This window comes from Eubalaena glacialis, chromosome 11 (assembly GCF_028564815.1).
Source record: "Eubalaena glacialis isolate mEubGla1 chromosome 11, mEubGla1.1.hap2.+ XY, whole genome shotgun sequence".
In the NCBI taxonomy this organism is placed as follows: Eukaryota; Metazoa; Chordata; class Mammalia; order Artiodactyla; family Balaenidae; genus Eubalaena; species Eubalaena glacialis.
In genome coordinates, this window is record NC_083726.1 from 73,497,255 (window position 1) to 73,513,343 (window position 16,089).

General features: G+C 34.2%; 1 protein-coding gene across 1 annotated transcript in view; it reads right to left on the reverse strand.

Annotated features, from left to right (window-relative positions):
- The window catches only part of CNTN1 (contactin 1), a 372,949-nt gene that overhangs the window by 62,990 nt on the left and 293,870 nt on the right, over positions 1-16,089 (reverse strand). The window contains exons 16-17 of the mRNA XM_061206213.1: positions 14,143-14,301; positions 3,646-3,795 (exon numbers count right to left, since the gene is read on the reverse strand). Of these exons, the coding sequence (XP_061062196.1) occupies positions 3,646-3,795; positions 14,143-14,301 (309 nt within the window). The remainder of the gene's footprint in view (positions 1-3,645; positions 3,796-14,142; positions 14,302-16,089) is intronic.

The window sequence follows — 16,089 nt, forward strand, 5'->3', positions numbered from 1 at the left end:
AACTGTGCCTGGCAATCTTAAAATTAAGTAATTGGACAATTAAGGGCATATGCTTCACTAGATAATGTCCTGTCTTTCAATCAGTATAATGAGGCACAGGAGCAACCTTTCCATCAAATGGGAACCAGCCTTTATCCCACATAACATATGCTGGCATCTCTTAGAGAGTTGTTATAATGGTACATGATGAGACAAACATCCCCCTGTTTCAGAAAGTATTTTTATTTTTTTGTAAGGATAAAAAATGTAAATGTCCAATTTTATGAATATTCAATTTTTCAAAAACAGGATGAAATGAAAAACAGAAATTAAAGAGAAAGTCTGTTGGATTGTATTGTATTAAATATATAAATTATTCCTTTAAGATGATTAAAATTACATGAAATTATATGATCCTCTTTTATGTTAATAAAAATGCAAATATATTGCCAAAAGAGGTGATCTATTAGACTAGACAATATTTTCTTATAAGCATATTAAAGCTTAAAATGAGCATTAATGGCATAATAAAAATTTTATTCAGCAAATATTATGCACTAGACAGCACTAACTTTGCTTTCCTTACATGTTTTTAATCATAAAAAAAATTCATAAGATAAATAATTTCCACTTAGAGGTGAGAAACCTGAGGCTCAGAGAGGTTAAGTAACATGCCTCTAATCACAGAGTTTTAAATGATGGAACCAGTATTCTACTAAAGGATCAATGTCCCAGAGCTTTAATACTGCATATTGCCCTCCTAGAAAATTATTTAGGAATGAAGCTTTTAGAATAGCAAAGCCCTGAATTTGAATCCTAGCTCTGCTTCACATTAACCAAGTGTAATCTTGACTTCTTTGTCTGTAAAATTAGGAACAATAATACCAGTTGCATAAAGTTATTGTGGGAATTAAGTGGAGCAAGTAGAGAGTTTAGCACTCTGTGATAACATACAGCAAGTGCATAAATGATAGTAGCCATAAAACTTGATTAATAAAGGATCCAAAAATATTTTCTTATGAAAGATTAACAAATGTATTAGAGGTTATAGGATTTATTTTTTCACAATTGAAAGGAAGGCATCATCTTATTATACCACGATTGGGCCAAATCTTGCATTGTGAATAAGACCGTTATCACTTCATATGTTTGTTTTGTGTCTGAAGGCTTTTAAGAGAAGTTATTTTCCAAGTACACTAGAGAGAGAATTAATCCCTTAACAAAATACCATTTGAGCAAACATGTTAGAGGTCATGCTTAATGAAGGTGATGCCAAAAGTTGTTAGTTGAAAGTAACAGCCTTACCAAAATTTTAGGTTTGATATCACTAAAACAAATTTTTCCCAGCATTTCTAAAGATAAGAAGACATTAAGGTTGGAAAGTCTTCAGAGTTACATACAAACTACAGGTAGCAAGCACATCAAAAAGTATTCTTATCTTCTAAATATGATACTAAATATAAATTATATTTATAGATTCACAGATGAAAGAATCAGATTGAATCTTTCTTTCTGAAACATGTTTTGCTGTTGTTCTTAATAACATATTTAATTTAATCAAATATACACTGAGATTAAAAAAAAAAACCCAAGTTATTATAATTCTGTCCAGATGATCAACCAAAGTATACTAAAGCAATCATTTTTGAAATAAATAATACATAATTTTTTGGTAACAGAGTTCCTACAATTTTTTGGTAACAGAGGGGAGAGTCTACTCCTATCATCAATGCCAGAGAAAGTATCTTCCCTCACCATGAACAATGTTGTTTTTGGATCAGAATTAATTCATATTGTACTAGTCAACAGATCACAGAAAATTAATCAAGCTCAATGAGATAAAAAAGGCCTATATCTGACATAAGCATGTTATAATTTTTAACTGAAATAAGTTTGCTTAGACCAACTTAATCATTTGATATTTTTGCAATTTTATTTTGCAAATGAATACTTGTTATATCAAAGCAAGTGCATGATCTCTCAGCATGAATTATGTGGTTGAAACCACCAGTCAGATAATGTGCCAGTTCCTTTGTATTTTTGTTTTTCAAGAAAGGGCAACTGTGTTCAGTCCATCACACAGAAACTTCTGTTACAAACATAGGAGGCTCTAGGGAATAATCAAAACCAAACAAACACAAGGATCCTGGCTATGTGGTATCTGTGTTCTCTAAAGCTGCAACATATATTACCTCCATATCCTAATGAGATTTCTATGAGGCAGAGAAAAAGGAACAATTGTTTTCATTTCACAGGTGGATATACTAAAACAAAAAATGGTGTTTAAGTCATATCTAGCTCTGTAACTGAGAATGAAATATGAGCTTCTACTAGAACATAAATAAAGGTTCATATAAATGGCTGTGTGTTTAGGAGTCTTGCTTGAGAAAACACCTTTAAGAGAGAAAGTTGAATGTATCAGGTCTGTGTTTGAATTCTGAATCTTGCAAGTAGTTATATTAACCTAGGTAAACTGTTTAGTGTTTCTGAGTCTACTGCCTATTAATGAGCATTAGATTGTAATACCTACCTCAAAATATTATTGTGAGGATTAACTGAAATGTATCTGAAAATGCTCAGCACAGATCAGTATTTTAGTGTTTCTGTTCTTCCTTTATTACAGAATCATCAGTTTTATCTGATAAATTACATGAAACTTTAAGAGATCATTTATTGATGGCAGTCTCTGTGAATAACTTGGCTTTAAAAACTAAAGACAGTACAATTCATAATTCTATTTAGAAGTTAGGCCAAGGAATTGACGTAGCCAGAAATGTGGATAAGTGATATTAAGATATCACAGCAGTATTTTAATGGCATTCTGTCATCCATTTAAAATATTTTCCCCCAAATAAAGCACTGAAGTTTGGCAAGGCACAGTAAAAATAAACTCAGAGAGTATACAAAATATTTTCTTTTTCATAGACAGGGAATAATAAAGAAGAGTTATTATTAGAATCAGAACAATATTTTTGCCTAGAAATTCAAGGGAGAAGGAAAACAGAGTGGGGTATTTCTTGTATAAAAGGCTATTAAAATGGAGTTGGTATTCAGCATAAAAATGTGAACCTAAATTGGAAGAATAGCCATGGTTGAGCTGTGATAAAAGAGCACACTTAGAGTGACATCTAATATTAAAAGAACACATTATAGCTATTTCTGAGATGCTCTGACTCCCCAGGTGGTATAGATCCAAGAGACCCCATCACATTCCCTCCTTGCCAGGCTCACCCTACTCTCCTGCCCATACCCTCCATCCACGTGGCTGTTCGGTTATCCATGTCTTTGAGAGATACAACAAACTGTGAGCCTTCTAAATCATGCAATCTGCTTAACCATGACTCTGCCCGGTTAAGATTCACAATTTACATTAAAGTTTATATTCTAAACACCAACTTCATTTAAGTGGTGTTCAGTGGATCATATAGTTGCCTCTATTTACCTCTTTTCCATTAATTATGTAAGAATATTCTAAAGCTTTATATTTTCTCTTTTGGTTTTTGACTGTCTTGACACAGAATGCACACACCTGTGTGAGATACATATACACACATTTTTAGGTAAATTACTTACCTCAGAGCATTATTTCCAAATACATTCAATTATATGCTAAAGTGTCACCGAATTTATAAACCTTTTAAATTTTAAGAAGTTTCTTCTACATACCAGCACCATCTGTTTTAATTTTGCTTGATGGTATACTGGGCTCTCCTATACCCAATGTATTGGTTGCTAGCACACGAAATTCATATTCCATCCACGGGATTAAGTCCACTGCTCTTGCTGCCTCCATATTTCCTTCAATAATCGGGGGATCTAAATAAAATAAGTATTAAATAGAGAATATTAGTTGAGTAACATCATTCTTATAATTCTCTATTTTTATTTTACTGTTTTGAGAAAATAGCACATGTTCCACTGAGTTGAAATAAAAATAAAAAGTAGGAATGACAAAATGTTAAGTTCAAGGGAGTAAGAGGAGAGGTCTTTAATAGTTAACACGTTAGAAAGAGAGATATGCACATGTATCATTTATTTATTAAGTATAGGGTGGGAACACTGAGATTCTGCATTTCTAACCGGCTCCCAGCTCTTGCTTCTGCTGCTAGTACACTGGCTACAACCTGAACAGCGAGGGGTTGTATTCTGAAGACAGAATCCAGAAAGATTTCTTGAGGCAAAGGTACAACTTGTGCAGTTAAAATTTTTATGGACAGCCACTGATGTAGTGTATGGGTAGTGAATGGTTTATTACTAGGGTACCTATATGTTTATACTCTTTTGTAGTTAGCTTTTTAGATTTATACCCAAATCATTTGGGGCACTGATAATAAAGGTTATAATAATTCATTCAGATTTATTAAGTATTTCTCAGAATTTATGCTACTAGATACTAACAGGAAAATTATAACTTAGGGGTAAGATACGTTCAAGATTGCTTATTTAATTGAGGTATGATAAAACATACAACCAAGGCAGGACTATACATTATTTTAAGCTCTCATAAAATATTCTCACATATCTACACATACCTACACATACATATGCATGTAAATACCTGTACATCACTTATTGGAAAATGTGTTCCCTTAGGCTTATATATGACTCATTATCTTATTACTTAAGGAATTTTTATCTGGCACTACAGACCATGAATAAATAGCTTTTTAAGATGTTGTACCCATTGTCACAATAAATGTTAAGCATCCCAGTGTCCAGTTTCTACTTTTAGACAAATTCCTAATGGCTCAGACTATCCCATACCTCACACTGTCATGCGTGGCACGTGTGGCATAACTCTCCTAGACACTAATTTTGCCATCCAGTCTCTTATTTTGTTAAGAATTTGTTTTATACATTTGACATATATTTTTGACTTTCTGATTAAAAGTTTGGCTTTCTTTCTCCGCTGTTTTAATTCTGCCTCTTTATCTCCTGTTTTCTCTACCCCTTCCTCACACCAAATTGGGATTTGTTTGTCTTACTTCATATACATAGGAAGTTATTTTAGGTAATTGGAAGAGAGAAGATGAAGTTTCGATTTGCGAAGGACTCTTCATGGAGAAAAGGAAAACACAGAGCTGGTTGTTATGACACTGGGTAGAGTGGCCCCCTTCTTCACTAGATACATTTTTATGATTTTGAGCCTCCTATAGAAGGAGCCATTGTAGTGGGTTGAATGGTGACCCCTCCCCCCACAAAAGATATGTCTATGTCCAAATCGCCAGAACCTATGAATGTGACCTTATTTGGAAAAAGGGTCTTGTAGACCATTTTAATTTTAAGACAAATTAAGTTAAGAATCTTTGGATAAGATATCCTGGATTATCTAGATGGGCCCTAAATCCAATGACAAGTGTCCTTATAAAAGAAACACAGCAAAGAGACATATAGGAGAGTGAAATGTGACCACAAAGGCAGAAATTGAAGTGATGCAGCCACAAGCCAAGGAGTATTTGGAGCCTCTGGAAGCTAGAAGAGGCGAGGAATGGGTTGTTCCCTGGGATCCTTGGAGAAGGTTGCAGCCCTGTCAACACCTTAGTTTTGTACTTCTGTTGTTTCAAATCATCAGATCTGTGGTAATGTGTTATGACAGACATAGGGAATTAATACACAGGTTTAGAGGCTGAAGCTGATGGAAATGTTTGTGAGTTTGTGAGTCTGGGGAGTCCAAGTAAAAAAGTATAATAGAAGGGTCAAGGAGGCAGTCTGGTCCTCACTCCTGCTTCTTATGCTGCAAAACCCTAGCACCATTTAAATGCTTGAAGAATGGAAATGAGGGAACCATTCTAAAGGGTCCCTCTTGGCAAGGGCATGGTGTTCTCATGATGGTAAAGGCTACCCTGGGGCTTTTCCAAGCAGCTGGGCAGTCAACAGGTAGGGGCAGGTGAAGGCTGGGTCAGAACAGGAAGAGCCAGATGGATGTGCAGTGAAAACTGCAGCTGATGATAGACTGATTCTGAGCATGTATGAGGATCCAGTATGAAAATATCTCCAAACAAATGGAAGATCAGGAATATGTTCAAAGAGTAGAAATTCATACTTTACTACAGAAAACATTTGGAAGAATGGTGAGAGATAAAGAAAGAAAAGTCAACTGGAGTCATTTTAGGGTAGGTTTTAGATTCCAGATGAGGAGTAAGGCCTGTGACTAAATGAAGTCTGAGATGAAGAAAGGAAGAAGAATAAGCAGAAAGCCTTGGAGTTACAACCATGAGAAGACAGACCTCATTGGGAAACCCTTGACCCAGTGATGCAAACAACTTTCAAAAGGGGAAGCTGGAAGTGGGTGTTAGGAAGATGGACTTCCAGAATGTATCTTCTGAATGATTAAGGAAGGAATTTGATATCTATAAGTTAATAATATATTCTACAAGGATAGCTAACAGTTGTGAACACTTCTCTTTTTAGAACAAAACCAATTATGATCATTCTTGTTAATACACATTAACATCAGTACTTATGAGAAGATAAGTATCTAAAAGAAATAAGTTTTTGGCATATCTTTATAATACCTCCTCTATAAAACCATTTATATAAGTAGTAGGGCTAACTTAGCAAAAAATGACTAGTGCCAATCATTTTAGAAAAATGTATATAGAATTAAAGATGGCTCTGTATCTGGCCCGCTTTCCTTCCCCAGAGGGGGACAGGACTTTGGATGCATACCACATCATAAGAACAGGGTTTAAAAGTTTGCTTTCTAACTTTTTTCCAGTCCAATCTTGAGCTTGGTAGCCCATATCACCACTTTACAACTTGAACTTCAAGACCGGCTATGTCCATACCAGGCCACACCTATAATATGTCTCTATGTACCCCCTTGTTTGTTCCTGGTTATTATTTATGGACATACATATGTTTCTTTTACTTCTTATTCATGTTTAGGAACCACTCAGTGCCTGGTACACCTAGAATGATGTTTTGTAAGTAGAAGCACTTAATAAATGTTTGTAAAATTTAAAAATAAACTACAAATACAAAAGTTGTGCTTATTTAGAGTAGACAATGTCTTAATGCAAGAAGCACAACCGTGTGTATAACTTTATTGTCTCCTTCAACCCTGAATCAGGCAGGCAACTGGTAGAAGAAAAGAGGGCACTCTGTTACCTTGTCCCACCACAAAATATCCATGCTCTATGGCTCTTATGCATATATTTAGCTCGTAAATCATCCTGCTCGTCTAAAGCAGAGGGTAGACCTCGTGTCCATCCTCTTAAGCTCTCTCCCACCCTCTTTAACTCTGAGTTGATCCTTTTCAATTTCTCTCCTCCACTGCTACTGTGTTTTACCTCTAGTACACATTTTTATGTATTTTATTCTGAGCCCTAAATGTCCCTATAAAAGGATTTGTACCTTCTCCAACCCCTTCAGCCCTGGTAGGAACTAGTGGATGTATTTCATTTTTCCAAAACCACCCGCACAGATAGGTTGGAAGGAAAGGTCGTCTTTGCTTTGGAAAGAGATTCTTGCCCTCAGCCAAATGCACAATAATCAGGAGCAGAGGGACTTCATGTTCCCTCTCTTCAGCCAAGTTCCTTGCAACCTGTTTGCTATTCCTGGAGTCAGAAAGAAAGGAGAGTACTTGGCAAAATAGAGGCAAGTACCACGAATCAGGACTGTGGTCTCAAGTTCCTGAGTTTTAACTGGGTCATTTCTGAGTCAGGCCACTTTTTACAGACAATCTCAGTTTTGGAAATCAGATTTTAACTGTATAAAGGCTGTCAGAGGTTTCTTTCTATAAAAAACTAAAATGTTGTATATTAACCTGGTAGGTATTTAAATCTTGGTTTTACTTCTAAGTGTAAATTTCAAGCAAAGGGATACAGAATAAGAGACATACTCCTTACTTTAATATTCAGGTCAAAAGACCCCTTTTAGAAGGTTTTATTTTGATAACCAGCCATGAGCACTAATCTACAGATCTATTTTCAAATACCTTTAGTCCATAAGGCTCAGAATAAAAAAAATTCTGACTATTCTTTGGAGGAAAAGAGAAGCAAGCCTCATGGGTATCCCAAGGCCAATAGTCACAATTGCCTGGCAACCATGCTTTGTGGTGCTCTGCCTTCAGACCACAACAACTAGTTCCCTGAGAAGCTTCAGAACTAGGCAGAATGACCTCCAGACTAAAAAGCAGATGTTTCAAAAATAACTCCAGGTAATATAATCACACCTGTTCTAGATTCTTGGAAGTTGCCATAGTGAGTTCTGCTATTTCCTCGGGGTTTAAATACAGTTTGACTCCTTAGGATCCTCCATCTCAATCTAAAACCCAAGTATTTGAAACTACCCAGAAAGAATTACCCACTTGGGGATCTAGCTGAAAAAGCTGGTCCATTGTTTCAGAATGAAAATGGACAATTAAAGGCCTCTCTCTGGCTCTGACACAACTACTCAGTGTGATGTTAGAGGCTCTAGACCCAACCTGTAGATCATCTGGCAGGACTCAGAGAAGAGCCAGAGGTATGACAATGTTCCTTGCAGAGAAAGAGAATTGGATTGTTCTCTGAATTCCCAGAAAGTGTGATTCATTGATTCTTCTCTATGGAAAGTTTGCATGCTGCCTCATAAAAACCCAGAAGTTTATCTTTGAAATAAGAGCAACAAAAGTAAGCTATGGAAAGGCAAAAAATAAAACAGTAAATTCTAAAATGTAAATCTCCTACAAGGAGCCTAATGCTTTTTAATTTTTTTAACCTATCAATTTGACAAAGATTTAAAAAGAAAATACTAAATACTAAGTAAAGGTATGGTGGAAGAGACGCTTATATACTGTTGATTGGAATAAAACTTATTCCACCTTTCTACAGTGTAATTTTGTAGTAAGCTCATGGGCTTAAGCATGTTTACACTCAATAATTTAACTCACAAATGTCTATTCTGAAGAAATAATCTAAAATTCAGAGGGAGATTTATGTGCCACGACGATAATTGCAGAGGATTGGTAACAATTAATTCTAGTCTTCCACAAGACAGAACTTTAAATATAAAGACAATTTTCTTCTCCTTTTTCAAGAACATATCTGAGGTTCTCTCAATTGCTCCTCATAGCACAGTTTCCAGGCCATTTTATTTTCTGGCCAACATTCCTTTTCCACACAAACACACACACACGCCATCACCAACAATATTCTATAATTTTTCCTCTGAAAGTAGCAGCATAGAATCCAACACACATTCTAAATGTGACCTGAGCATCTTGTAGAACACTAGGAATGGTATCAGATTTCTGTTGTCCATCCCCAAAAAAGTTCCAGAGAAGTAATACTTACAGTAGATTGTTTTAAAGATCTACAGTCTATTATTTCATCTCATTATTCTAAATTTAATCATTGGAATGCTGAAAGTTGGTATCTTTGAAAAATATTTATTGGACACCTTAAGTAATTACCTGCATGAAACTGAATTTAATCCTATACCTTCTTTTTTCAGTGGACACCACTGTAAATGAGAACCACATGATTTTTATTTCTGCATTGGTTGTAAATTTTTTTTTTTCCACTTCCACTTAGAACACAGTCACAAGAACTTTACTGACCAACTAACAGGAAGAACATGCAAGATAATCTACAAAATAATAGTTTTTTCAGAGCCCATTGGAGAGCTGAGTTTGTGAAGAAATCTAATGAACTAAAGTCATCATCAGTAGAGTCACAGGGAGAGGAGGGTTTAGTCATAGACGTTCATAAGAAAAAGGCAGTTTAACTTTTCATAGATATTTAAAGATAAAGTGCAGGCTGGCATGGCTATTTTGAATCCCTGGGAGCCCCAAATCAAGGAGAGTCCTTACCTGTTGACTAACTCTTTCTCTGTAGGCTTTACCAGATGCATTCAAGAAAGTTCGGAAGCCGGACAAGAGTGTTGAGAGACCACCCTTAAAGGCACAGACACCTCAGATCTGCTCAAATTTAAGAGCAGAGCAGGAAAATTGAGACCCTGCATGCACTCTGAGCCTTACACTGGATATAAGTGAGTGCCCATGTGTGGCTGGGTGAGTGGTAAGAGGGTAACAGAGATTTGCTTCCCATCTGAGGAGCAGGTGCTTTGGATCTGTGAAGTCTGAGGGAAGGATAGAAGAACTGAGAAAATTCTCCCCCACTGCCCCAGCACTCTGTGCTTTAGACTGATTATCAGACAACAGCTGTCTGGGGCAGGAGCAGGGGAGGAGCAAGAGCCCTCCCTGATGTCCAAGCTGGAGAAGAAAGCTGAAGTCTGATAGGAAGACTGGAAAACCTCCAGACATGCAATATGGGGGAAAGGTTGTGATCCTGTGCTCAAAACACTTGAAGCCTGTATAGAACTGAATTTAACAGCAAAGCTCAGATCATCTCAATGACAGATTAGATTGACTCAATCCCTGAAAGAATGACATGAATTTTCCTGGGAAAAAAATATTTATTCAGCCTCTACTGTTCTTTTACACACAATGTTTGAAAATCAATCAATGCACACACACACACACACACACACACACACACACACACACACACACAGTGTCCACAATCTAACATATATTTCACAAGAGACCAAGAAGAGCGAGAGTTGGACAGAGGAATATCTAAAGAGATAATGTCTGAGAATTTCCAAAGCTGAAGAAAGATATCACCTCAAAGGTCTAAGATGCCAGTAAACTGCATCTGGATAAATATATTCTCATCAAGCTGAAAAGCAAATACAAAGAGAAATCTTGAAAGCAGCTAGAGAATATGGACACATTAAATACAGGAATATAAGGTAAAATGAATAGTTGACTTCTTGTCAGAAACAATGAAGGCAAAAAGACAAAGACACTTTATTAAGTGCTCAAAAAAAGCAGCTTAGAACATATATCCAAAAAATCACTTAAATATTAAAAGAAAACTATTTGTTAGTGTAAAAAAAGCTGAATGTCTTTGACTCCAGTAACCTGAAGAGTTAGACATGTTAAAAGAAGTTCTTTACTTAGAAAAATTATAACAGATAGAAATCCAGTTCTACAGAAAGCAATGGAAAACCCAGAAATAGAAAATATATTGGTAAATATGAAGGACTTAGAAACAACTTTCAGCCACTGAGAATAGAAAAGATCTTCCATCCAAGACGCCCTTTATCACCAGGAGCATAAAGGGGGGGAAAAAAGCTGTCAACGCAACGAAGAAAATAAAACTACCTTTTAAAACTGAAAGCAAAATAAAGACATTCCCAGATAAAAAAAAACAGAGAATTTGTTGGGAGCAGACCTGACTTACAAGAAATACTCCAAAAAGTTCTTCAGGCTGAAAGCAGTTGACCATTGACAGTAATTTGAAAAAACCATCCAAAAAAATAAGAAGCACTGGTAAAGGTAATTATGTAATTAGAAAAGTATAAATACATATTTCTTCTTTCTTCTCTTATCTGATTTAAAGGCCATTGTAGAGAATATCTATCTATTTATCTATCTTTATCTATCTACTTATGCATCTACCCATACACATATACATATGTATAAATGTATATATACGGTGTGTGTATGTAGTAAAATTGTGTTGTTGGGCTTACAGCATAGAGAAATGTAATATATTTGACATAACTTAAAGGGACAGGTAGAAGCGAAGTTGTATTACAGTAAGAAAATAACATCAGATGATAATTCAAATTGACAGAAACAAATGAGGAGGATCAGAAATGTTAAATATTTACTATGTTACTTAATATAACAAACTATAAATATATACTTGTTTTCCTTTCTTCTCTTAGTTTCTTTAAAAGACATTAAAATTATAGAAAGCAATAATTTCAGAAGTTTACTGAATTTGCAATGTACATAGGTGTATAATATATACAGTATAGATGTATGAATAATAATCCATAGCACAAAAAAGGGGCAGAATGGAATAGTGCTAAGAGTAACGTTTCTATATCTCACTGATATTGTTGGTAAAAATATGAAGTTTATTGTGATAAATTCCATTATACCAGGTAAGCTCTAAAGTAATCATTAAGTTTTTATATTTAGAGAATTTCATTAAATTAGTTGAATTTTTACACTAGAAAATATTCATTTAATGCAAAAGAAAGCAATAAAGAAGAAATAAAAGGACATAAACAAATGAAACATTTAGAAAGCAAAAATACAGTGGCAGATATAAATTCAGCTACATCAATGATAATATTAAATATCAATGGATTAAATAATCTAATCAAAAGGCAGAGATTGTCAGACTGGATAAAAAATAGGATCCAAATATATGCTGTCAACAGAAAATATACTTTAGATTCAAATATACAAATAGGTTGACAATTGTAAAAGATATAACATGCAAACAGGAACCATAACAAATTGGAGTGGCTGTACTAATATTAGAAACATCCTATTTAAATGCAACTCTTGCCTCCCCATCTCCCTTCTCTGTTGTTTTTCTTTATCACTAATCACCATGTGACTTATTATATATTTTAATTAGTTGTTTATTACCATCTCTCCTACTAGAATGTAAGCTCTTTGAAGGTAGGGTTGTGGCTTTTCTTTTGACCTTTTTTTTCCTCTCTGTTTTATTCACTGCTGGTCAACTATGTATCTAGGACAGGTTCAGGCACACAGTGGGAGCTCAATAAATATGTATTTAATGAATGAGCACTATCTAGTTGCTAGGGATAGCACAGTGAATCAAACAAAAGTCTTCGCCCTCATGGAACTTAATTTATAGTGGAAAAAATTTTTTTAATGGAAAGCATATTTTAATTGAGCCATATGGTAAGCAAATGTGGTAAGCATGGTAAGCACTAATGGAGATGATTGCAATCATTATTCCTTTTTCAAAGCCAAACCAAATTTTAACCATATGCTTATTTATTTCATTTATTCTCTAGTATCTATAATTAATGTAAATTTGGCTAGATATTTATTATTATCTATGGTTTTATCATTATCATCCATTTTCATTCTATTTTGAGAAGTAGAAACTGCTCATGCTTTATGTTTATCAAATATCTAAATGGTTTTTAAAATTGTTTTTCAAAAGGTCTGATTTTGCCAAGTATATTTACAGATAATTCTTATACTCACAAGCATAATGTAATAGAAAAGTTTCACTTGTTTCTAATTCATTTGAACCTCATACACTTATGTGGAGAATTACTTAATGCTAAAATATATCCTAAACCCTTGTAACAGATTTCAAGTTTATATTTCATTTATTTCCCATGATAGGAAGAAATTACCAGAAAAAAAAAAGGTGACTAAATTAAAACTTCTCAGGGAGCAATACAAATAAATTCTGTTATGTTAAGATTAAAGTGAGCAGGTTTAAGATGTGCTGGGATTAATTCTTTTTCATTTTTTTAAAAAAAGGAACGTTCTATTCACTTTTGTCTTTTTTTCTCCCCTCTGGTGACAACTGAGAACATATTTCTACACCTCTTCTTTATGCATGTAAAAGAAATTCTGACAATTGCAAGTTTGGTTAAAAATATTGTCAACAATGACAAAGATAAACAGGTTATTTTATCAAAACAATCCTCTATCTTCTTTCATGCTCTATGAGAAAATACGCTGATATGTGATATTTGAAGACTAGTGATGACAAATGGCAATGGTAATAACTTATACACAAGGAACAGTACCCACTTGCTCTTAATTAGTTTTTGTCTGTTAGAAAATCTTAATATGAGAGGAAAAAAAAGGTTGAGGTACTAAACTTCTTTAAAAACCTGTTTTTGAGGAAATTCAAGCCAGATAAGAACATATTCAGAAAGTAAAAAGTTATGGTAGTAAGATTTAGGTGCTTAATCTTTATGATCAATTGTATCTTGTTTTAGAATGCAGAACTATAGTGTCTATATAATTGGATAAAAAGGGTCATAAATAATGTTATAGATGCCATTTGCCAAATCCACCTTCCTTATAAGTTTTTCCTAGTACATTTTAGACTTAACACGTAGCTCAAATAAGAAACCCAAGAGACCTCTCTTTGCTTCCCCATTATTGATTTAGACATGCTGCTTCTTCCCCTATAGCTTTAAAACATTTAGTTTGCTGTGGTTTTCTTTACTACTAAAACATTGGGATTGTTTGTTTTAAGAAAATTTTCAGGGTCGATGATAAAATTCTTAAAACATCCAGGTTTTTTTGTTTGTTTGTTTTTGATGAAAGAATTCATCTCAAAATATGAACAGATTAATCAAACAAGTAAAACTCACCCGTCTTTGCATCTTTCCAGTCATCTGAAAGAATAGTCTTGGTCTGGATAGTGTATTTAGATATAGGACTATGATTGTCTGAACCACGGCTCCAAGTAAGTCCCACAGAAGTGGCCCTAATGTCTTCTATTCGCAGACCACCTGGAGGGCCTGGAGGGCCTGGAATGAAAATTGGGTAATGAATCAATGAATCCCAGCTAGTGAATTAACTGCACATTAGAATACAAAAATGCCCTCTTTGCAATTAATCTGAAGAACATCTACACGATGAAATCAGTGGTGTCACATTCCATTTAAACATAAACTATAAGAAGCAGTAATAATGGTATTTATGGTTTTTACTAAATGATTTCATGATGTCTCTTTTTATGAAAGGAGATAAATTCTGTCCTTTAAAAATGGCATTATTATTATATCATACATACGATACTCTTTGACTCATAAAATGCAGTTGGCATCAAAGGAACCTGACATAACAGATTGTAGCATAGCGATAGTTAACGAATGTTTGCTGAATGCATGGATCAGAGCTGACAGCACAGTTCAGATACGAGGATAGTCAGTCGTATGTTTCATTCTGTCTACCCAAAAGGAGGCAGGACATATAACTCTAAATGTTATAGATAATTTATGTTACTTGGAGTAGAAATTTCTGAGAATGCTTGTATGTATCATTTTGGGTAATACATTTCATGTTAATTAAACTAATAGAAATAAATTATATTAAAAGAGATATCTCTATTTATATAAAATGTAGAAAACAACTGTCAATTCAGGTATACGAGGAATGATCTGAAAGCATCAAATAATATATTGAAGAGTCTTAGGCCAGAAGAATTATGACTGCAGAACATAAAACAATGTTAAAAATAGGCTTTCAGAGATGTTTCATAATTCAGTATTAATATTATTCTCTAAACTGAGAACACCGTTCTGGGTGGTAGAAATGACAAGATAAAAGAGACATAACTTTTAGGTGTTGAACAGCACTTTGTCTTGAAAAGGGTGAATTGGCCCGGTAAATAAATAACAGTAATAGACAGTAGTGAATGCCAGCATTATGGCATACATGGTATACAAGATACTTATACTTTGCATCATGATTTCTTCTTTGTAAAAATGTAAAAATAAATCCTTTATGTGGTAATGTGGCATCTATCACTTACAATGCTAAAGAAGGCTCTCAGTTGCCAGAGAACTCCTAGAATAGACATTTCAGACAATGAAATCACTTGTTTTCTTTGCACCAGAAAGGAGGCCATCCCCAACTGAATTAGGCATAGTGAATATAATAATCAACAACTTTGTTAAGTGGCAACTTTTGTTATTGAAAAAGTATTAAATAAAACAAAGTTTTAATCTTTTAGCTGAAAATAAGTGCCTTCCTATTTAAATGTCAGATCAGATGCTTTGTCTACTTGGCCTTTTTTCTCCACATGGGCTTTGGTCTTTGCAAAGGTATAGACAACACTGCAAACCTTCACCAATTTCCTTGTGGTTGGTCCCAAGGAGGAAAACGTGTGTGTAGATCAACACAACTGCATTACTACTAATATTAAAATAACACAAGACACAGCCTATTGATGGTAGTAAATTTTATTTGGAATTATGTAACAAATTAATAAAGGTAAATAAATTTTTGTAAATGTATAATCTGTAATAGTATTCTTATACTTCCTGATGTTAATTAAAAGTAATAATAATACACCATCCACAATTAATGAAAATAGCCACATAAATTATATAAAACACATTTGATATTCAGAAAGAACACATTGTATTTTTCATATGTAAAAACCACATTGAAATACAATGCATATTCTTGATCAGAACCACGAAGTTCCTTATGTCACATGAAGTATCATTCCAAGTCAATTACTGAGTGGAATATTTCAGAGTATTAAAATTAAAAATTAGAAATGAAATATAAAAAATATAAATTTTAAA